The sequence below is a fragment of the Podarcis pityusensis genome (genome assembly GCF_964106645.2).
Source record: "Podarcis pityusensis genome assembly, chromosome: 1".
In the NCBI taxonomy this organism is placed as follows: Eukaryota; Metazoa; Chordata; class Lepidosauria; order Squamata; family Lacertidae; genus Podarcis; species Podarcis pityusensis.
The window spans coordinates 73,844,430-73,869,311 of NC_138028.1; the positions used below are offsets into that span (position 1 = coordinate 73,844,430).

General features: G+C 42.9%; 1 protein-coding gene across 2 annotated transcripts in view; it reads left to right on the forward strand.

The window, feature by feature from the left end:
* Nucleotides 1-2,915: 2,915 nt before the first annotated feature.
* The window catches only part of OSBPL5 (oxysterol binding protein like 5), a 126,887-nt gene continuing 104,920 nt past the window's right edge, over nt 2,916-24,882 (forward strand). Inside the window, exon 1 of one of the 2 annotated variants that reach the window (XM_081001118.1) lies at nt 2,916-3,443. In XM_081001118.1, the coding sequence (XP_080857244.1) occupies nt 3,417-3,443 (27 nt within the window). In that variant the 5' untranslated portion in view covers nt 2,916-3,416. Of the gene's footprint in view, nt 3,557-24,882 lie in introns of both variants that reach the window. The other variant, XM_081001119.1, reaches the window with a different exon arrangement.

The window sequence follows — 24,882 nt, forward strand, 5'->3', positions numbered from 1 at the left end:
ATTATATTTATTTTATCATGGGATAGGGCCCAAGCATGTGTGGATGTAAAGGGACAATTTATCCAGGTCTGTAAGCCTGGGGGACCCCTGCCTGGTCTGCAAGCCCATTATCATGTGGCAGGTGGAGGAATCAAGGCTTAGGACCAGGGAACCTCCTGTTTGACTTCTTTGCACATGAACCTGCCTGGACCATCTTTTGAGGCCCATCTCTAGGTAAGTGGTGACCCTGGTTTGGGATTATTTTGGTAGCAGTGGCCCTCTGTTGGAATTCCTTCCCCAGAGAGGCTCATCAGCCACCCACTCTGTTATCTTTTTGGTACCAGGTATATGATGTTCTGTTGGTGAATTGTTTTAGGGAGGTGAATGTGGTTTTACATTGATGGCTTTAATTGTTAGCTGCTGTAGGAAATCTTTTATAGTTGAAGGATGGGGAAAATACATATGTAAATAAATAGATTGGGTCTGAGAATTTCTGCGCAACCTCATTTCCAGATCTTGCAGGGTTGAATGGAAGCAATGAGAAGGGGTGCAACAACAGAAAAAACAACAGACCAAGGGGAAGAGGGGGAGGCAGGGTGTGCAGCCAACAGAGTACCGTATACTATCTGACAGGGTGTAGGAAAGAGGGACAAGCACCAAGAGAACAAAATCCCAGAGAGGGAGAGAGAGAGAGAGAGAGAGAGAGAGAGAGAGAGAGAGAGAGAGAGAGCGCTATGGGTCTGTAGCAGCCACAAGACTCACCTTGTATTTTTATCTCTGGTGTTTGGAAGCAGCCTAATCTGTTTCAGATCTGTTCTTTGTCACTTCATTGTAACTTTTTATTGAGGTCCAAATCTGATCTGTTAAATCTGAAGCTCTGTTTTATCCCCATTCCCTATAGTGGGGGATCTAAAAACAGCTTTAACTTCTTTCTCCTTTTAGCACAAGTGTATGAAATTTGTAGGCAAATGAGTCCCTCCACAGTAGATTGTTGTTGTTTAGTCGTGTCCGACTCTTCGTGACCCCATGGACCAGAGCATGCCAGGCACTCCTGTCTTTCACTGCCTCCCACAGTTTGGTCAAACTCATGCTGGTAGCTTCGAGAACACTGTCCAACCATCTCGTCCTCTGTCATCCCCTTCTCCTTGTGCCCTCCATCTTTCCCAACATCAGGGTCCTTTCCAGGGAGTCTTCTCTTCTCATGAGGTGGCCAAAGTATTGGAGCCTCAGCTTCACGATCTGTCCTTCCAGTGAGCACTCAAGGCTGACTTCCTTAAGAATGGATACGTTTGATCTTCTTGCAGTCCATGGGACACTCAAGAATCTCCTCCAGCACCATAATTCAAAAGCATCAATTCTTCGGCGATCAGCCTTCTTTATGGTCCAGCTCTCACTTCCATGCATCACTACTGGGAAAACCACAGCTTTTACTATACGGACCTTTGTCAGCAAGGTGATGTCGCTGCTTTTTAAGGTGCTGTCTAGGTTTGCCACAGTAGATTAAGTCTGCCAAATTTCAGGCAGATCCATCCAGCGGGTTTTGTGCAGAGAACTTTACTATTTGGTCTTGCTTGACTATTGCTACTGGTGATGGGTCCTGGGGCAGAGGGAAAGTCCATTCCATCTATCTGCCCACCCTGCTCCTGGTTGCTTCACTAGACAAGATGTTGCTAAATTGGAGCCAATTCCAGAGATAGATCACAGTAGAAATGACTGTGATCAATTGATTTGCATCTTAGCCTACAGATTAGTGGACTGCCACAAAGTCAATGCACACACCCTGTCCACGTAGTGGATGCCAGCACTGCTGTTATGATTTACAGGTGACAGAAAATACGTGAGTACAGGTGTGATGCCTTTAGTCTCCAGAGTGCATTAAAGTTCTGACATCAGATCCCAAGAACAGGAAGCAGGCATTTGTCACTTTTTAAATAACTAATATACATTTGTCATGTATACGGTATATAGCCATGTCTAGCTATAATGCAGCTTAAACAAAGGGGCATAAAGAAAATTAATCTGGACACCAACTCGTCCTCCAGGTTCTCAGAGCAGATGGACCTTTTCACTGGGGGAAGCTCATTACAAATGTCCTTTTCCCAGAGAAATTATAGCTGGGCATAATGATTCTATCAATACTGTAAAGCTCTGTTGGTTAGTTTGTTCCATTTAAACTGCTGTTAAAGGCATCCAGAGAACCATGAGGTGACACACACAAAAAGTGACAACTACACAAATCTAGCAAAGGGATTTGCACACGTATGCAATATGTTGCATTTCTATCCCACTCTTCTTGCACGTTGCTCAGAGTGGATTAAATATGGTCTTCAATTAACTTTCCATCCAAGCACTGTCCAGGACTAGATCTGAGAACAGCTTCATCTTGTGCCACCTTTGAAAACACTTAAAAAGAAGAAGACAGTGATATATCACCATCAACAGGATTATTCTCTCCCCTGCTGCTTCCCCTTGTGCCTAGAGCTTTCTGCTTATGCCGCCTTCATTTCCCCTCCATGGTTTCATCATTTTAATTGAAGGCCAGTATTTGGACGCTGGCCGTCCAGCAGGGGGTAGCAGGCTCTTTGGCTGCCCAAGTCCGCTCTCCTATTTTCTGCTCTGTTGAAAGCATCTGAAAGAGAAACAGAAAGAGAGCCACAAATTCTGGGGGAGGGGCAATCTCTGGTAGTAGTAGTAATAATAATAATAATAATAACAATAATCATAATCACAATCCTTCAGTATATGGAGACGTTCTGTGCTACTCCCGGCTAAACGTAGCTTCACTCTGGCACTGTGCTCTCCCCTGTTGCCTCTTGTATTAGCCAGCAAAACCAGGAAGACGTCGAACACGCGCGGGCGCGCGCACACACAAACTACAAACCAAATCCGATCCCGAACTGAATTAATCCTTCCCGGATTTTATACGCCACCCCACCCCTCTTTCTCTCTGTGTCTCTCTCTGTCTCTCTCGCTCTCTCTTCCTGATGTGGTTGGATATAAGTCTTGTGGCATTTCCTGCTGCAGAGACTCGGTGAAACAGCTGTCCTGCTTTGGAGTGGCAAAGCTTTTCTTTCTCCCCCCGCCCTCCCCGGATCTGTTGCTTTGTTGCCTGCCTCTGCCTGCCGCCGCCGGCCCTGGAAACCGGGACCCAGGAGGGACGCTTGCCGAGGCTGGCTGCCGCGCTCCGGGCCCTCGAGGGCTCTTGGCTGCGAGGGCGCCAGAAAGCAGCGGAGCAAGAGAGAGGCGGGCGCGGCGGGTGCGCGCCAGGGGCACCACCTCCTCCCCGGGCAGCGCGGCGCATGGCAGCGGTTTGGGGAAAGTGACACTTGGCGGCGCGGGAGGAGGAGGAGGAGGCGGCGGCGGCCTCGAGCCCACGGCAGCTTCGGGGACGCGGTCGCGTTGTGGAAGAAGGCGACCATGAGCGACGCGCCGGGGCGATGCTTCCCGGGGAACTTTTGACTATGGTGAGGAGGAGCTGCTTCTTGGCGACGCGGGGCGCGCGCTGCTGTTCGGCTCGCCGGCAGGAATTGGGGCGCGGGGGCTCTCGGGCTGCTGCTGTCTGCGCGCTGAGGAGGAGGTAAGGCGAAGAAGCAGGACGACGACATGTTTTCGGTTTGCCCAGCAACGTGCGCGCCCGAATGTGTGGATGTGTGTGGGGGGGGGGGGTGGCGCGTCTTCAGCCTCTCCAGGCGGAGGAATCGAGCCCTCTCCTGGCGCACAATGGCTGGGCTGGGTGGTGGGGAGACGGGCGCAACACGGCGTTTTGCATCGCTCGTGGGACGACAGATGAGGGATGGATATATTTTCCTCCTAAAAACAACAACATCGCCCTTAATGGAGCGAAGGTTTCAGCCCGTATTTAGGCGTTACATACGGGGATTCCCCGTTTTAAAGAGGTGAGACCCGAAACCCCCCCCTCTCCGTTATTAGTGGGATTTACTAAAAGGTCCTCTCAAATTAGAAAACGGACACGGATGTTCAGATCATTTTAGGAGATTTGATTTAAAAAAAAAGTGGGGGAGACAAAGTGCACCAAAAATGTTTCAGTTCACAAAAATCCCTAAGAGGACAACGGTGGCCATGTAAGCAAGAACCCGGAGACACTGTGTAGCAGCCACCATGTGTTCTGTCCTCAGTGAATGGAACAAGAAGAGTCCCATTCTTAAAGTGCAGGGAATCTCATGGTTTTCAGATGCTTAAAATGCTGCATCCCCGACGCCCATTCCTGCATCAAGTAGCCTTGTCAGCTGCCTATGTAGCTAAAGGTGATGGCAATAACAGGTTTGTTTGTTTGTGTTTGAAAGATTCTTCAGCAGCATGTTTGCAAATCTGTCAGATACTTATTGTATCTGAGGTCTTGCAGAATTACAGTTTGTAAAATGCTGAAGGCAATTCAGCTACATAAGGCCTGTTAGTTTATTCAGTGGGTTAAAAATAAACTAAATGCTAGCATTTTTTTTTAAAAAAAACCATAATTACACAGCAACAAGGGATTTAGTTTTAATTTTCTTTGCTATGCTTTGCAGCCTTCTTTTGTTTTCTGTGCTGTCACAGCAAATTTGATTTTCTTGAAGTTATTGTCCAGTGGTGGCTTATATTGAGAAAGCAGCCGGAGAGGCCTGTTTGTTGTTCTAATACCTTTGTATTTAAAGTGAATTTGTTACATGTATTGTTAGGCTCTGTCTTTGGAAAGTGGTGACCCTTTTGGTTATTTTTAAAATACAAGTTTCTCCCCCTTCCTCCCCTCCAGTTATTTCATGTCATGGTGCAGTAAAAATAAACCTCCTCAGTGCCTTGAAATACAGAGTGAATATAAATTGGGAGATCTTGGAATGCAACCCGAGGAAAATAATGAAAACATCTTTCAGATCTGAGGCCAAATGTTACTAATGCTTTATACGTGGGCTGTTCGGGGCCAACATAGGCAGAGCATGTTGCTATTTTTAAGCGCATTTTGTTACAGTTTGGGATTTACCGGGGGAGTGATGGAATGTCAGAAGAAGTCAGGTCTTTGCCTAACAACTGAGCAATTAAGATTCATAACCGAGCCAGTGGTAGACTTAGCCAGACCTAATGGTTGTTGGCAGTTGTGTTTTTTTAGGACATGATTTAAGCAGTTTGGCAGGTGAACCAAGTTTCAGTGTGGCATTTACAGGGGGAGGGGATCCAACTGTATGCTTCACAGACTGCTCATCCTTGGTACTTGGTTACCTCCCAATAAAAAGGTTATGAAATTAGAGAGAGAGAAGGGGTGGGTCCCTGCCCAGTTTTGCTCTGACTTGGCTTGGCCCCTTGCCAGCATGTGACCACTGACAGATTCCTCAAGGGAATACGATCTGTGATGATAGAAAAAAGGGTTCTTCGCCTCTCTTGTATAGCAAAGGTGGCAATGCAGTTACACTTTCTCAAATGCTCTTGGCTGATCTTATCTTAAAGCACCTTGCCGAAATCAGTAATTGCCTGTGAAAGAGAGGAGTGCTCAAGCAAGGCCTTCTGCTCTCCATGTTCTGCCATCTTCTGTACAGAAGGGGTTTGGAATTGGGTACCCCAAAAATGAGGCTCTGGAAACAACTGCTCTAGTGGCATGTCTGTCAACTATAGCAATGCAGTAGAGGAGCAACAGTGTTCTGAGGGTGGTGCATGGAAAGAAAAGTTTTGGACCAGATCTGTGATGAGAGCCTGACATCCACATGGATTACGGGTGTCTAGGTCAGGGCTCATATATATATTACCAGTGCACATAAACTTGGGCAAAGATTGTTTGTGGCCCACCATGCATCACTCCCTGAATCCAGCAGAATTCACTTGAAAGGTAAGATGCCTTTTTGAGTCTTTGTCTGGACTGCTGGTTGATAGCAGTAAAGAACGAGGAAGATGAATCCCTGCATTTGGAATCCGCTTTCATCATCTGCCTTGGGCACCCTGATACTTTTGAGCTGGTCGTCTGCCATCCATAACATCCATAACTGAAGGAGCGTCTCCACCCCCATTGTTCTACCCGGACACTGAGGTCTACCGCTGAGGGCCTTTTGGCGGTTCCCTCTCTGCGAGAAGCCAAGTTACAGGGAACCAGGCAGAGGGCCTTCTTGGTAGTGGCACCCGCCCTGTGGAACGCCCTCCCTCCGGATGTCAAAGAGAACAACAACTACCAGACTTTTAGAAGACATCTGAAGGCAGCCCTGTTTAGGGAAGCTTTTAATGTTTGATGGATTACTGTATTTTAATATTTTGTTGGAAGCTGGGGAAGTCCAGCCAGATGGCGGGGTATAAATAATAAATTATTATTATTATTATTATTATTAAAACATGACACGCATACACCCTTCTCAGAGAGAGCAAGCCACCTCAGACTTGGATTTATTTACAGGATTAAAGTGAGTCAAGGAAAGGCTCCTGGATAGCTGGCCGTTTGTTGTGCTTTCTCTTTCACCTTGGGTATGAACCAGACTGCGATTGGCACCTCAGGAAGATAAGCGGCGTTTGTAATTAACAGTCAGCATTGCTGTGATCTGAAATTAACCAAGAAAATGAGCAAGCAAAGGGATGACAACCCTACAGGCAGCATATCTAAGGTGTCGTTCTTGGTACATGAACTGCCTCATTACTTGCCATGTAACAGGCCCTAACAATACAGTTTCAAATACTTTTACCACCTGTGATTTTTTTTTTTAAGGCTTAGAGATGGAAGAGGAGGGTGATAGATCCATAGTACTACAAACACAGAGAACTTATTTAGGTATAGAAACATTTCTGTCTTGCCTTTTTTGGCTTCTAAAGAGCCTCCATAACAGTTTGCAACAATATACATGAGGCCTCCCAAAAAATTGCATTTTTTTTAAAGTTAAGAAAGATGGGGAGATAAAGCAAGGGAATCTTTCTCTCTCTCTCTTGCTTGTCCAGTGTATTCAGTTGATGGGAATGCACAACTTCTTGGAAGTTGACCCAATAAAATATAAGTTGCTAACTACACATCTCTGATTTTATCGGAGGGTAACAGCCTCCAAGACTCCTATAATCATGGGACTCAAAATAAGATTGCAGATGTTTGGCAGCACTGAATCCCACATTTTTCCTTTGCAGTGACGCTGCCTGCTTCCTTTCTTCCAGGACCCAGGCATACAAAATTGGCACAATAATATTTTCAGTTCCAGAGCATCATTGATGGGGGCAAGAGTAAATAATCTCTCTGAGCCTTTGCCTTAAACCATTTCTGTCTTTCATTGTAGCAGATTAAATTCTTCATGCTCTGTGCATATTTGTAAAAAGCTGACCAACCTGTTTGATATTGCACTGATACACGACTGTTCAAGTGAAAGGCTGAAATAAGAGGATTTTCCCACCCGTGAATTACTAAGTCACTTATTTAATTAACAGCTTGGAGGAAAGTGAGTGCTGAAACTGCTGGTTGTCAGAAAGAGAGTTTTCCTGTGGAGTACTCTGAGACCTCAGATTACTTGTGTTGCATTAGACTAGCTAGACATGAGCTTGTGTCAACATTTCACACTTCTTTGGTTTACTCTTGACTGAAAGCAGCTGACCTGTTCAATGGACAAGGTTTTCCTTTCTTATCAGAATTGCTAAAGGAAGTGAAGGGTTCAGTGGGTGGTGCAACATCTTCAAAGTTCTGGGTGTTCAGAGGCACTTTGTCTTATCTAAGATTACCAAATCTCTTACAACAGGGACCTGCATGGAAGCCAAGATCAATAATGTTATCTAGGTGGCTTTTCCTTGCTTATTAACTGCTTTGTGTTCATATAATAAGCCAAGTTCTGACTTGCATTCACCTGGATGAAGGTTCTGCAGGTTTCTTAGGTGTGTATATGACCTGGTGTCATGGCTGCAATATGTGCCCTTGAAAGTGATTATTTTCCATTCATATCCCTGAAGACCGCATATTTGCTTTTTAGACTGGTGAGGGGGGATTGCTGGAGTAGACCTACCCAGCTCTTTCCTGCAGTATAACCTTACTCTTCTAGCCCGCTTTTGTTGGATACATTCATGCATCCATGTGTCAGACTGCATTCATTTTTAAAAAGATGACCATGTGTCGAACCATTCAAAGAACCAAGATTAATGTACTTATCCAACATGAACTAACAAAAGGCATGTTGGCACAGGTGAAATATGGGTTTGTTTGTTTTTTGCACTAGGAATCAAATGAGCTGCTTCCTGCCTTGCTGTGAGAGAGGAAACCCAAATTGTCAGCAGGAGAGATTGTTAGGTGGGGCTCTGTGCTTGATCCTCAGCAGTGCTGGGGTGTGATTCCCCACCCCCAAAAAGCCCATTCCTTTAAGAATGGCAAAGCCTCTCTGGTTTTACATGGCTATGCTGCTAGGAAAAAATGATAGCATTAATCTCAATGGGTTTATTATGCCCTTCTGCTTTTATGTTCCCCCATTTGTAATTTATTGCAACATGAATATGTGTGTGAATATTTATGTATCATTGACTTATTTGTTTTGTTGGCTTTATTATAGCAGTTAGTGCAGAGGGGTGAAAAAGCTTGGGATGGATTAATAAATCCGTTTTCTGCATTTGTATATTAACGCTGAGAGACCATATGAGCAGCAGGCATCTTACTCTCTACACTGTTTGGCTCTCACTCCCTGTGGACAGATGACAAGGCTGGTCCAAGGTATTTTGCCACCTGAGGCAAAGGACAAGGAGGTACCCTCCCCTCTCCCACAAACAGAAGCCAACTAGACTGAGAGTTTAATTTGCTTCAACACTGGTGATGGCATAGCGTCCTCCATCCAACCTGAGGGCAGCAGACTAGCTTATGACAGTAGAGGGGAACCTTTGTTCCCACCCCCCCACCCCATTGTTGAACTACAATGCCCATCATGCCTCTACAATGCCCCTGTAAGCATGGACAGTGGCCAGGGATGATGGGACTTGTTGTTTGGCAGCATCTGGAGGGCCAAAGGTTCCCCACACACCTGACTTAAGTAATGTATGGCAGACCACATAGCTCACCCATCTCTGTTCTCCAATACCTCACCGCCATGGTCTGTTCCCCACCCACCCACGAAGCATCTGTCTTATCGCCTCACTCTGCCTCCTGATAGATGGCCTCAGTGGTGCATGAAAGTTGCCATTTGCTTATCTGCCCTCAGCACCGATGCCATCCCAATGCTGATAACAAATGCCTATCTTCATATTGCATTCATTTACGCCAGGGCTCCTTTCTCTCTCGTTGCTTTGAGGTCACGAGGAAAGGGGTGGTTGATTCATGGATTTAATATCATGTCAGTGCAGTTCATTTGCCGTTATCTCTGAATATGATGCTGCAGACTCCTGGACTCTGCAGAGGTGTGGTAAACAGTTGCACATTTCCTTCACTAGAGATTAGAAGCCTCATGGAGCTGGAGGCTATTCATCACCCCGGACAACGTGGCAGGAGAAAACCAGCCCTTTCTCTGCATCTTGAAAACTGCCCGCTCAGCTACCCCTGAGCTCCATATCCTGTCTGGTTACTTTGTGTTGTTGTTGTTGTTGATTTAATCACAAGGGAGGAAGTGTGATGTGACCCTTATCAGATGTATGACTCACTGAGGGTGCTGGGTGATGTCGCACCACTTCCCTGGAAGTGCCATTGGAACAGGCTGCTGGAATTAATAGTGGGCCAGCAGGTTGATTTGGATAAGCGGCTGGCACAGCTGTGCAGAGAATAGATTTTCCTTTCATGAGAGGAATGTCCGTGCTCTTTGCTAAGCTGCTCTTAAAGGGAATCCACACGGTGTGAGTCCTGCTCCACATTTACACTGTGACACAAAATGATGGCTAACTTCATGGGAGCTGTCAGATAGTATTATTTTTAATTTTTGGAGGTAGGTGTTAATCTTCCAAGGAAGAGAATATGGAACAATGACGCTTGGGGGAGACTAGGTGTTGCCATTGCATCTTTTCAGGCGTTTCATCTTTTGTGCATTGCTTTTTGCAGCTTTTCAGCCTTTGAGGCTCCCAATGAAGAAAAGGAAAAGAAACCCCCACCAGCCACCTCCATGCTTTGCTGAGAGAGAGAAACTCTTTGCACCTCTCTTGGGTTCAGAACGGAAGGGTGGAAGGGTATTTAGTTCTGGCCTTCAGTGACATGTGGGAATTGTTTGGAAGGGGGTATTCATTGCAGGCGAGGTTAAGCCAATTCAAACAGGTACTGAGCTGGAAGACCAAGCAGTCTCTGAGGCACTGTGGAGTTTTGAGAGGATATTTCTTGAGACCTTTCACAGGCACCATAGCAGGTGCTGGTGGGCACCATGTTGGTGACCTCTGATTTACCGCCTCCATGCATAAGTATTTCCATGTGTCGCACAACTCTTACTTATGTAAAAACACTGAAATGTTGGCAGACAGTAGAATCTAAATCCAAAACATAAATCAGTGTTTTCCTTGGTAGGTCACAAAAGCTTTAGTGATGCAGACATTATTATCATTATTATCATTATTATCATTAATTTGTCATTGGAGATCATACAGTGCTACAGTTACATCTCCAGCAGTATTGACCCAGCTACAAGTTGTCAGAAATGGAAGTTGCTGAGCCATTTCTGTCTGGGAGTCAGGAAAGGACATTTGACTGAGCAGACAGCTCCCAGGCTCTCGTGGTAAGAGTATGAATGAGCAGCGTCGCATTGTGTCAGCTGAAAAGTACCAAATTCACGGCTCGAACACTCCTTGTACAATAGGTTTGTCAACCAAGGATTGGGAAATCCTCCCCCTCCCTTCAAAATCCCATCATTTGATTCCATGTTAATATGGATTTATATGCCTATTTGCACCAACACCAGCCCTGGGCCATTTCTTAAAATGTTCATCTGGGTTAAAGTGTTTGGTGGGGGAATGCATTTTTAAGAGTATTCTTGTGCAGACCTGTGGAACTCTTGTCTTTTGTTAATAGAGTCTGCAGCTTCTTAGAATCAGCAGCTTCTCTGGCCAAATATGAGAGGAAGCTGAGGCAGCTCAAGGGTCAAGACACTGAGTTGCCTGATTCTAACCCACCCTTCCATCTTAGAATGGCTAGTAGACCACAAAGCAGAGCATATGCAAATAGAATAATTACAAGCATATACTTAAGAGAGACCTGCTCTGATTTCTCCTTGAACTCAGATGCCTAACCAAATAATAAAAATAAATTGCAGTATTTGTTGTTTTTTAAAGCTTACACTGTGGAGGATCTTCACTGAAGAGCCCAGCATCCTGTTCTCACAGGGGACAGCTGGATACCCATGAAAAGCTCATAAATAGGACCTGGATATAAAAGCACTGCCACCACTGAAAGGGGAATGGTGGTTACCAGGGTGAATTTCTGTTTTTAGGGCTCTGTACACAACCCTTTGCGGGGACCCTGTTCATTTACCTAAACAAACAAACAAACAAACAAACATGACTATGCCCAAAATTATGACAGAGCTAACTACTTAAGAATGAGTTTGTTGATAACAAGGGATATCTTTCCTTACTATTAAACAGTACTACTTTTTTCCAGTTAATGATATTCTTATATAGAGAGTTAAAAAGAAAGCACTTCGCGTCATCCGAAATATGACCTTTATTTAAAGGAACAAAATGAATAAACATTCAAAGATTATTTTTTTTTTAAATCAACATTTCTTTCACACAAAGACACCAACAATTTACATCTCGCAGTGCGAAACTTCTGATTGCTAAAGTTGCTGAACCTGTTAAATATGCTTGATATCTAGTAGAACACATGTCATTTTTGACTCTTTTAATGATTTTTCACCAGCTGCGTTTGATGTGAGTAATGCTAACAACATTTTAAGAATTGTTTCTACATTTGGAGACGTGGTACCTGACAAAATACAGGAAGTGTTGCAGTTCACCTTCAAAGACAATAGAAGCAATGTCTTCTGAGTACATATCCAGTGATTTTTGGATGCTGTTGTCTTTCTCCACCTCATCAGTATCCTTCTAAGAATGCAGTTTCGTTGTCTTCAGCTTCATCATAAAACATTTTCCTTAAACTTTTCTCATTTGAGTTTTCAGTAGGATTGGCAATATGAATGAAAACGTCTCCCATTTCACTGTGAACCTTTCAAAGCCACAATGGCATCACCTCTTGTAGAGCTCTTTGTATCCACTGCTAGTCTTGCTTAGAGTAGAATCACTGAAATTAATGAACATGAGTAACTAAGGTCCATTAATTTCAGTGGGCCTACTCTGAGAAGAACTGACATTGGCTACAACCCTTCATTGCCATTTGGCTACTTGATGCATTCAAGGCAAGCAGGAACACCCCGTTGGTCCAGTGTGTGATTGAAGGGCCAGTGGAATGTCTTCTGTTCTGGATACTCTTTGGGGGTAATTGAATTTCCACCAAGATTGATATTGCGTATAATATTGGAATGGGTGGGGGGGAATATCCCACAAGACGCTGTTGTGTAGATGTGGGGAATGAAACATTCCCCACAACACTTTAGAGATTGCTGTTAAGGCGCCTTTAAGGGGGAAATGCAACAAGGAGAAGCTCTGTATTAGCCAGCTGAGGATTCCATATTGGTGTTAATTGGTTCTGAAATCTAGCCAAATATACTGAAAGCAGATTGCTTGATGAAATGTATCAGTATGTTGTTCCACTTATGCTTCTTTCTTTCGTTTCTTAAATCATTCCTTGACAGTTCTGTGTAGTTTTTCCATACTGTTTTATTTTAAATTACCCCATTCCCCGTTCCCCCCTTTTTGCATCTGGAGGGTTGGGATTCTGCACCTGCCACTTCTGGCATTCATTTATGAGTTACCAGTACTAAATTCTGAAATATACTGTTGCCGAGGCAGTTTGCCAACCGCAGCAGGTTTGCAAAAGCAACCCCAAACCTCTCGCCACCCCAAGGGGATTGGAAGTCAAATTCTCGGCTGCTTTTCCCAGCCTCTCCTGGTGACATAAATAAAAAGCTTTCAAATCCGTCTTGTCCCTGCTGCATTATGATCTGTGTATATCTGGAACTCATCATTCCTAAACAGAAGAGTTGAAAGCTATTAGACTCTTAGATATGTGGGAAATGTGCATGCATTTACAAGCACTATGCTAAAAGTGTTTGTTTTTAGAATATAGGGCACTTCTGCTGATTCGGAAGTTGATGTAAATGTTTTGCTTTTGGAGAGCATATCCAAGTTCTTTTGATTTATCTTGAGATTCATTCCCTTTCCTATCCTGGTGGCCTGGGGAGGATAAAAACTAATAAAACTGAAGATCTGAATTTAATGACTGTTCTTGTAACCTCTGTGATCTCCAGGTATAAGATCACAGTGCTAGCTAGGCAGTTTCAGTTCTAATTGTGAAGTAGATAAATCAAAGTTGAAATATAAAGGGATGGAGGGATGTGACAGTGGCACAGACAAATCATTTCCCCTATTTCCAGTGTTCAGAGGTGAGTGTCATTGCTTACACAGCCATCCATCCATCCAAAGGAGGGAGGCATCAGCAGGCTCAGAGGAACTCCCAGGTTTAGAAGCTTGTATAAAGAGAGAGAGAACAGGAGTCCACACTTTTTGTTGCAGGTCCCATTTGCACCACTGGAACAACAGTGGGAGACAGCTACTGCCCTCATGCCCCACTTGTTGACTTTCCAAAGGCATTTGATTCGATACTGTTGTAACAGCATGCTGGATGGATGTTCAGTCCGATGCAAGGCTTCCCACTTTAATTTCTCAAGCAGTATTCAAAAAACAACATTCCTTGTTAATACCATGCAAGATTGTATTACACACTGATTAAAATTTCAGGGCTACTTGGGTGGCCGTTTCCAGAAGGTGGTTCTGGGAGAAGACTGTTTGGCTCCAAGGCAGTTATGGTTTGGGGTCACATGGGTAGGATCATCTTAAGATGCCTTGCTTCATATGCTACCACCAAGTGACGGGAGGCAGTTGGCTACAAAGGACAGGGCCTTCTCAGTGGTAGTACCCCAATTATGGAACCGCCTCCCAAAAAGAGACTTGACTGGTGCCTTCTTTATGCCCTTTTCAGCACCAGGTGAAGATCTTTTTACCCACCTAAGCCTTTTAACTTCTGCTTTAAAATAAACCCTAGGTACACCTTCATTGTTTTAATCATCAAGCCACTAATTTACAGTGAAGAAAATTGAAGTCCAGCGTAATTTCAGCCTCATTTGAACTGCTGTCTAGTTTTCATTGCCCTTACTGGAAATCTTCCCGATGACTTCAGTTGTGGTTAAAATGTTCTCTGGAATGGGATGCTACTAATTCATTTTAACTGTCTAGCAAACTATGGACTTCAGTGAAATAACACAGCTGTTAGCTAATTATACATACATTTTCAAAGGACTGTACAGACTACTTATTGAAACAATTAGTCTTTAAAATGGCCAAATGAGGCGTAAGGACCAGTATTATTATCTCCAGTTCCAGGCTGTTCATCTTTTTGAGTGCAGCCTGGAACTCGCTCAGCTGGTAAAACTTGTCTTCTATACTTCCTTGGTGGGAAAAGTCTTGAAAGTCTAACAAATGCATCTGTATTCTACAGCATGCACCAGGTCTGCCTGAAGCTAACAGCAGCAGAAGTGATAGTTTGAGACCAGGCTCTTTTGCCAAAGATGCTGGGTACGATTGAGTATTCCCACGAAACAAGCTTAAAGCCTGTTAAAATAAGTGGAATACTATACATATGCTGAGTTTCTGTTGTGGCTTGAATGGGAGAATACTTCACATGGTTGCTACCTGGCTTGTTCTAAAATTAGCCTTGTGTGCTATCCTCTTGTTTGGCTTGGCCCTGGTGCTATTTTTAAATCGGGGTAAAAATAATAAATCAGCCTGGAGTTGCTCAGCCCAGACTCCGTTGTTTCACATGCATTGCAGAAGAATAACTGTCCCAAAGGGTAGAGGAGTAGCCTAAGCTGCTTGTTATCTGCCATTTGCAACCATGGCTCTTCTACTTTGATTTCCAGAGGTGGACAAAAGTTTTACCAGAATCTTCTGTATTGTGCAATTCATTTGTGCTTAAAATTGTGGAGCTTGATTAATTATTCCAGTCCTAAACACACTTACTGGGGAGCTTATACAGGTTGTTCCGGGTTGTCTTGGTGTTTTGGGATGGGGGAATCTGATGCAGATGTAGAGTTAAAATTAACATGGCATCGTAAATGTACTAAGAGCAACCTTAAAGGGTTGTTCAAAGAGCATAAAATCTACCAACAGAGTACAGGTGAAGCAGCTTCATTAAAATGCTAATTGTGTACAGGAGCTGTTGGCTTACAATGGGGCTTTTGAATAACTCTCTAATACATATTTAGCTAATTTGCAAACAAAGAGCACCTCTTCTTCAAGCCCTCAGCCAAGTTTTAATAACAGGGGACACTGATCATCTGGTGCATAATATAACACGAAGGCTTCAGTGGTATGTTGCTACCAATAATTATAACTACACTTTACCAGCAACTGTCACAGTTACATTTTAAGAGACTTTATTCCTTGTTTGTCCCAACTCTGTTCTGCACTCTTTATCCAATGTTTTGTACAAAACGACTATCATAACATATGCAACCGCCACCCATTTCATGTGCATAAATAATAGTCAGACTGGACAAATGGAAGTTAATGAATTCTCTTTGGACCACCAAATAAGAACAATAACAGTTGTCTTGCCTTTAGCTCCAGAACCAGTTTTGGGTTACATAAATAAGAGTTTGCCTCTATTCACGTGAAGAGAGTTTCCCCCTTATTACTGTGCAACCACAGCACACAACACACACCTGGCATTCAGAGGGAAGGGATTTGGGGCCAGAAATTGCCTGTGGATTTCACCTCTGGTGCTTTTGTGTTTTAGTTCACACAATCATTACAATACCAGCATTTCCCATCTGCCTTGTGTGGATGACTCCAGCTGTACCCGTAGGCCAGGCATGTCCAACTTTCAAGAAACAGAGATCTACTCCCACTATAGACAAACTAGCAGTGATCTACCAAAGTTGTTGAACTTTTTTTAGCTTGGGGGGCCCCACGATCTACCACAGACACCCCACAATCTACTGGTAGATCACGATCTACCTGTTGGACATCCTTGCCCTAGGCCACTATTCATGATTCAGGGCTCTCTCTTTTGGCTCTGGAAAGTGAACACACTTGCACTGTCAGTTAGCTGAGCCTGCCAGTTAGCAGGAAGCCTTGTGACACTAAATATTCTTGAGTGGGTCAAGTAATATGCTCTGACCACCTGCAAATGCTGCTGCGTTGGACTGGCACACACCTTTAGTCTGAAAAAAATGGAGAGTCTTGTTGCATAGACACCATTTAAACCACATTCCCCTCCCAACCAAAAAATCCTGGGAACTTTCGTTTGCCCTGATGGAGCTACATTTCCCAGCACCCTTGACAAACTACAGTTCCCATGAGTCTTTGGTGTGGGGAGGGAGTGGAGAATTGTACTTTAAATGCATGGAGCCTCTGCCGGCGTCTACCCCTGCTCTGTTTGCTTTGCCTTACCCTGCTGTTAAGAGAAGCCAGGTGTTCTAAGGTCTTGCTATTTTCCACTACAAAGTAACTCTTGGAAGACGGTTGGTAATTGATCTTGTATCTCAGCGTGGTCTTAAAAGGCTCTTATGAGCCAGTGTTGTTAGTTTTGGCACAATAAGCTTCTGAGGAGGAGGAAATGGTTCCATGCCAACACTGTTGATGACATCCGTGTTAGAGAATGGTGTGCAGCAAAGGGCTGCCATAAGACAGTGGTACAGTGTGCCACTGATAAAAAGGTGAACTGTATTGGTACATCTTGCAGCTTGCTTACTTGCGAGTAAGTCCCACTGAACTGAATGAGACTAACTGTCTAGTAGATATATGCCTTGTTAGAGCACTTGGGATTGAGCGTTCATAATGAGATTATGAGTGTTCATAATCTCAGCCAGGAAAAGCGATTGCCAAATTCTGGATTTCTATGCATGGGGAAGAATCCTAGATCAGGATGGAATAAGTAACTTTGAAAGGAGCTATAGCTTCACATGCCTGGTTTTGGTGTGTGCCTGGCATGAGTTTACTGTGGTGCTGAAAGGCACCTGCAGTTGAAGCCCTTTTCTCCTATACTGTACTGCAACCATTTTTCCTTGGGAGGGAAGGAAACATTACTAGCAGTTTTTTACAGTAGAGGAATACCACCTGTGACTACATACTAATAACACCAAACGGGTTCATTTCGTAGAATGAAAAAAACTAGCAAGGGGAAGAGGAAAGCCGAAGCTTACGAAAGATACTACAAAATGTTCTTTGTGTCAAATCAATTAAATTAGGATTCACTTGAAGTACTTGCTGTTGGAATTATTTTCCGCACGAGGGAAATCGGTTTTAAAAGGCGGCTCATATGGTTCATTCCTGCCCTTATTACAGATAGCATTGACTCAGCACCTGTGATAGCGGAAAGTGCAGCTGCTTCCCCAATAATTCTTTTTTCCAGCTAGACAGTAATTTGGGAGAATCTGATTTATCCATGCGAATTACTCTGTTGTGCGTAGAACAAGGTCGTCTTGCTTTGTGTCCCCGGCCTTCTCTATATCTACCCAGACATCATTTCCCCCCTGGCATTTCATTCAATTCCTGAAATCATTCTCAGTTCACTTCATATTTAGGTTATTCGTTTCTGGTGTTGTTGGGCTGTTGGGCATATTGAAAATCAATTTCCTGGTTTTATACTCCTAAAATTGTCAGGGTTGGGTTGTGGCCAGTTGAGGCATCGTTATTGATTTCAGATTCTGCAGGGAAAAATGCTTTTTGCACATGCATGATCATTCTTCTAAATATCATTGACCATGCAAGGGTGACCATTTTGCCCCCTTATGAATTAAACCCTTCAAAAAATAAAACAAAACTGGTTATTTTTTTCTGCTGGTCAGTCTTCCTTCTTGGAAACATTCTTGTTTGTTTTAAGAGACTTTATACTGCTTTTTAGGACAGTCACAAATCAGGGAACAATCAATAAAATACGTCAGAACAGTTAATACAGTGATAAAATCTCATTACATTTAAACAGTAAAGAAAAAAAAGAGACTAAAATCAGTCCTGGAGAAGTGGCCTCTGTTATCCAGCACCACAGCTGTATTTTAGCCACTTAAATCCCATTGAATTCAATGGTGATTGTAGGAGATGGTGCTGGATCACTTCCATATTGTTAAGTATGCTGATGTTTTGCCAGGGTCTCTCTTTTTTTGGGGGGGGGATATCTTTCAATAATTAGAGCCATACATAGGATGACTCACATGTCATCTTAAGGAGGACAGTAGCTCATGTGAATCCTCCGCCTTTAGCAGTCTTAACCTAGCCGCAGAAGTTTATGTACAGTTTTGGGTGTGTCACTTAATATGCAGTTTCTTCTTCTGTAAATTAGAGACAGCACCATGCTCCATCTATTGGGTTTGATTCCTTAAAACCCACATATACTTTCCTTTGTCACTGTAAAGCTAAGAATTATTTCTAGGCACAGGGTTTCTTTCTTTCTTTTTTAAAAAAGATTCTTTTGGCTCCATTTAATTAAAAGCAGACATTTTGCGACGGGGTAGGGTGGGGTGGAATATCCAAATGCCTTTTTGTCTGTGGGGCCTGTACTGTGAATAAAAGATTTTTTTAAAAAAAAGGTTTTGGCAAAGGAAACTTTAAAATTTTATTTAAAGAATAATGGTTATTTTCACCTTTCGATTTGGGATACTTTTAGCGACTGTATGTGAACCAGGGAAGGAAGGATCCTCTCTGTGGCACATGGTTTTTGACCCTAATATCTGTTTCTTTCAACAAAAGACCCTCTCTCAAAGCCAGGGCTTTTTTTCGGGGGAAACTCCGTTCCGGCACCTCTCAGGTGGCGCCATTGCGATTCTAAAAGAATGAGGGACTTGTTCATGGTGAGTTTGGCCCCTCTTTTTCTAGCAAAACAGCACTGCTCAAAGCCATGTTAAAAACTGCTTTTGAAAGTTACATCTGTTGTTGTTGTTTTTAAAAAGCCTTCTTTATGGTGGCCCCTTCCTTTGCCGAAATGTCTCCCATTACAGGTATGTCATGCGCTGCCATTGTTGCCATTTCAGTGGACATGTATCTGTTTACTCAGGCTTTTAACGTTTTTAATGAATGACCGTTTTAGTCTTCTCTATTTAGTTGCTTTTAGTTGTCTTTTTTGGCTGGTTTTTGTTTTTTTAAATGATAGTTAAAATGATAGTAATGATCCATTTTATTCTGTTGGAAAGCACTTAGGTATATATGATTACAGTTGATTCATAATCATTTTAAAGAAATATGAGCTCTATCCATTGGAAGGTGAGGTATCTCACGGTAAAATAAATTAAATGTTTCTATCTTGCTGTTTTATTTCCTAAATTAATGCTTTCAGCTTCCATGTACAGTGGGTGAGAGTTGCTAGAGTTACATTGAAGTCACCTTGGACACTATGGGACTCTTCTGGAATAAGGGGGTTGAGGAAGCCAGTCTTGCTGTTTCACTTATGTGATGGTAAACGTAGGAAGAGGGCAGCCCACAGAGGTGTACTTGAAGCAGAACCATTCCAAGACATGACTTTGCAATAGTATGAAATCTTTTTGAGTTGTATGAGTCCAGGAATATATACGGTACTGTCTGAGGAAGCCAATTGATTAGCATTTTGGAAAGGGCAAAGCAAATTGAGTGAGCCTGTCTTCAGACAAGTTGGCTTTTATGTTTTCGCAGGCAAAAGCATTGTGGAAATGTCAAATTCTTTATAAATACCAGGCCGTGGCTTTTTCACTTTCATCACGGGTGTGGCTCAAGGAAGAGAATAGACTTTCAAAATTCCTAAACAAATGTTTCTACAATATTGGTTAACTTCCTGTTTTTAGAAACAATCACTTGTGGCCCTCAAAATCATGAAGGAGATAGCCTCCTCGCCACTAAGAAATACCTTTTTCTTTTCTTTCTTTTCTTCTTCTTCCTCCTCCTCCTCCAAATACCATCTCCTGGTTGAGAATGTGTTTGCTGAGCTCTACAGAAATTCTGGAACATTCCATAGCTGTCAGGCACTAGAATAAAATACTGCGCTTAGAGAATTTGGATGAATAACCACATATTTTTGTATGTTGTGGGCTGAAAATTGCCCGTACAAAGGACCACAGATCTATCACTTTGAAATGTCAAGCCTGCAATGCTTAGAATAGGCTTTTTGTCTTCTTTCCCATACATACTGCAGACATTTTTATTATTATTTAGGACATTCATAGTGCTGCAGAAAATGGACAAGATGGACAAGGAAATAGTTCTTTCATCTAGCCCTTCTTACTGAAGGGCTAGATGAAGGCCAAGATCACCTTTCCACTGATGTGGACAAAGAAGGCTTTAAATGCAGAAGAAAAAGTATAGTGCAATCAGGCCGCAGAGGCACTTCCTTAAAGGATCTTGATGCACCAGTAAATTCCAAAATACTAATGTTCCCAGGTACACAGCTTGAGCTAAATAGATAAAGTTTCTTTTGATCCCATAGGAAACCAGCAGAAGAGGCTGCCTGCTATGCCACCAAATGATTCCCTGCTCTAGTTTTTCCTCCTTCCAGTCAGTATTCACTGGGGATGTGTTATGTACATCAGATGTGCTTGAGTCACTCAGCCACTGCCAATGCAGAGAACAGAATTTCTTCTTCTCAAAGGAGCTGCCTGTTGCATCTCTGTGTGAGTCACTGCTCTGGGCTTGTCTCTTTTCAATCAGGAGACTTGGCCAGCTCAGTGACCTGCAGGAACACAGCAGAGTGGGCTTTTCTGTTATTCTCACACACTCTCAAAGTAAGCCTGAAATCTGAGAGCTGATGACAGATTCTCAAGGACCTGTTAATATGCTTGAGAGTTTGGCCCAAACTATCATGCATTGTCTTCCTAATTTTTAATCCTGCACCATAGATAAGGCTGCACTGCTAATAAGGCTTAAAGGTAACAACAACATCTGAAAATGGTTGATTCTCATAATTTGGAGAGGTTATATTCCATCCTTCCTCTCTTTGATTATTGGTGGCTTCCTCTATTTAGTCAAATGCGTGCAGTGTAACACTTAACTTGTGTCCACTCTGCACAGATCACTGTGTTCAATATAATCCACTACCGAAAAGATTTAATTTCGCGGGGCGGGGGATTACATAAATAAAGATTGGTGGCATGGTGAAACACTTGGACAGCTGTGCCATGTGGCAAGGGGACGATTGTTTGTGTGATCTGCCCTTGTCAGTTATTCAGTAATAGGAATAAAGGAGAAGTTCTTGCTGCTGAGGCACCTCTTGTATGGCTTGTTGCTCTCCGGATTCCAGCCTTTGTTCTGGAAATGGGGCCATGTTGCTTTAATACAGACACAACCTTTGTCCTGATCTTCAAAGCCGTTCTGAACCATGACTTTGGTGCAAGCAACACTCGGGTTAATTAGCAGCTGGCACAATGTTTGTCTCAGGGAGTGCAGCTTCTGCGTCGAGATCTATTTCTACGTGGCTGCATGGTCATAAAATCATCTGTACGACGGGACACATGTGGGGAAATGATGACTATGAACCTGGAGTGTCTAAAATTATGGGGCGTGTGAAGCCAGAGGAAGATGTGACATTAAATGCCTGCTGTCAACGAGGTCCTTTTGATAAGCTTTAAAGGACCAAGTTGCTGCCATTGCTTCTGCCATATTCTGTAAACAAAGGCACTTCTCATTAAAATGCAGTTGTGAAAAAAATCAAGGACACTCTAGGAAAGCTGACAAGTCACTGGGCGCTCAGCAATTTGTTTCATGCTCTCCCCTGCTTCTTCGTTTAAGGGGTTTTTCGCATTTTAAAACAAACCTTCTGGTTCTGAAAATATTTTCTCGCTGTTAATAATGACCTCAAAAAATAATCTGCCCGTTTTTGCCCTTTTAGAGTTAAAGAAATGGTGTTTGGAGTGCATTCCTTGAAAATGAATGATTAATAATAGCGGGACTCAAAAGTGGGGTCAGGAGGACAGGTGGTCCATTCTGGCAAGGATATTCTCCTTGTCCATCTATTACATAAGGATAGAGACTTATCCAGGGCAGCTGGTGTATCCAGTAAGTGGAAAGTTAAAAGTCCCGCCCACCCTGCTAAGCCACTCCCACTGCACCTTCCTTTCCACATAAAAGGAGCCTGGAAAGAATTCTGATGTTTTGGAAGTCGTCTCCTGTTCCAACACATACCAGATTGTTTTCTGTATGGTGTACACTGTCTTCAGGAAAATATCAAAAGTATAAGATAGACACAAAACCACATGCTCTCACATCTGAGTGTTGGAGACAGCTGCATAACTAATATAGATCAGCTCAGGAGAAATCAGCATTTTAAATTGAAATCTAGAGGTGAGCCATTTAGCCATCTTGGAAAAGATTAAATCAAAGGCAGAAAGTGGGACAAAAAGAAGTTCATTTCCCAACAAACCCATCTCAAGGTCGGAATGACCTTCCTTTTAAAACTCAAGGCTAGTTAAATAGCAGCACTGCAGATCTTTTAAAAATATTGTCCAGATATAAACATGTAAACAATGAACAGATTATTTCAATTGTATAGATTGTGTTTATGAGTATACAATTCAAGTTATTGCTTGGCTCTAATCCAAGCTTGGCATTTGAAAGAAAATAAATAAATAATTAAAAATTGGATCTCAAATACCACCAACGTGATAATTGACTCCTTCACTCCTCCTACATAGGCTGTCCATAGACATTTAGTAGGGCTCCAGAATTAAACATTTTGACAGTAAAGCTCAGTATATGAAAACAAATGTTGCATTTGTCTGCCTTCTCAGAGCAGTGACTGAGACTCTGTTTATCTTGTGATTGGGTACCTCTTGTCTAGAAACATTAATTCAAATGTTTAATCTGTACTGAGAAAGGAGAATACATATAGTAATGCAATATATTATTCTATAAATTTATAAAGCGCTTTATAGTCAGAGGCCATCAAAGCAGTGTACAACAATCTAAAAATAAGATAAAATACAAAATGTACAAATTCTACAATCAAAACCATTTCTACAAGCTCTAAAAACAATAAAAGCATTTCAGCATACAAGTAATTCATACACAACTGGGTCACACCTCAGGGAAAGCAAAACAAAAATACTTCTATAGTTACCTAAACATCATGATTGAGTACCAGTCTGACTTTGGCTCGTAATTGATTCTAGGGTACTTGGGCTGTAACACTAAAAGCCCAGTTTTTAGTACAAACTAAGCACACCTCTGGACAGGAATATCTGGGGTGAGGTGCTCTCTTAGGTAATCTAGTCTCAAGTTCTTTCTTTAGAATGCATACTTTAGAGAGGGAAGCGGAGCCTAGCCCCAAAGCTTCCAACTTAGATCAGTTTTCTTTCTCATTCCTTGAAAGGAAGCAGTGGTCAGTGGTCAGATATGTAACCAGTGGTAACTTCCGTGGTGTCAATGTTGTCAGTGTTTTCCTGTGACCTGGGTGCAAAAGAGGACTATACAGGACACAGGAATGGAATGAGACCGCAATTGTAAAACTCATTACAAAGAAGGTGACATAAACAATAATGTTACAAGCTTAGTATTGCCTTTCATGCCATTATTTTGGAATAATAATAATAATAATAATAATAATAATAATTTATACTCTGCCTATTGGGCTGGGTTTCCCCAGCCACTCTGGGCGGCTCCTAACATAATATTAATAATAATAATAATAATAATAATAATAATAAAGTGACAAAATATCAAACATTAAAAACTTCCCTAAACAGGGCTGCCTTCAGATGTCTTCTAAGAGTCAGATAGTTGTTTATTTCCTTGACATCTGATGGGAGGGCGTTCCACAGGGCAGGCGCCACTACCGAGAAGGTCCTCTGCCTGGTTCCCTGTAACTTCACTTCTCGCAGTGAGGGAACCACCAGAAGGCCCTCTATGCTGGACCTCACTTGTTGGGAAGAGAACACATTTTCTCTAATAAAACAAAAGGAGGTCCCTTGCAAAACCCAAACCAAGGAAGAGTGTTTTGGGGAGTGTAGGAGGAAAAAGGGAGAAAAGATAAAGTGCTTAAGTGCAAGAAATTATGCGAGCTTTGAGTAATTCCCTTAAGTTCTTCTGAAAGTTCTTCAGCTCTGGCACAGACATTCAACTGTGATCCGATGGGAGGTGTGTAAAGACTACACAGCTTTGCTGTAACATCGTGTCCTCCCAGTTGCCCTAAGAGCGAACTCTAGGCCAGCGTGGGACTCCCTGTCTGGTGTTTACTAATTCATCTGGCACCCATGAGTAGTTCTTATTGTTCCTGACGTTGTTGAGCATTTATTTCGAGAATGCACAAGGCTTAGGAGTAGACAAAGAGAAATATCAGCCTCTGCTGTTGAAGCGGAGTGCCCAGGTTATTGGAAACTGTAGCCTTTTGGAGACCCACTGTGTAACATTTTCTAAATGCCAAGCCTTATTGACTAGCAAATGCATTGCACTTGGTTCCGCGGAAAAGAGCGCTTTTATTTTTAGTGTCATCAATATAGCCTCAGCCCTCAAGCCTTAGGCACTGCTCTAAAAATGTTGTTGTTGTTTTTAAAGTAGAAAAATCATGCCCATCTAGAAATGGAGACAGTGGCAGTAACGCCAAAATCCAAAGCGGTCACACTTTGCTCTTTTAGGCCCTGGGTAAACTTGCCACTTCCTTGGATTTTCAATAACGACACTTAGCATTTTTTCTTGCCTGTTCAAAGCCCGTCAAATACGTTGTCTCAATAATCATCTCAAGTTCCCTGTAAGTCAGGCCAGTATTAATACGCTCTGCTTTGTGTGCAGAAGAGCTTAGGCTCAATATCAGGAGTTTCCAGGTAGGACTAGAAAGGTCCTCTATCTGAAACCGGAGAGAGCAGCTGCCAGTCCGTGTAGACAGCACTGAGCTAGATGGACCAATGTTCTGAGTTGGTCAGGCAGATTTTTCCAGAGAGGCCTTAGGAC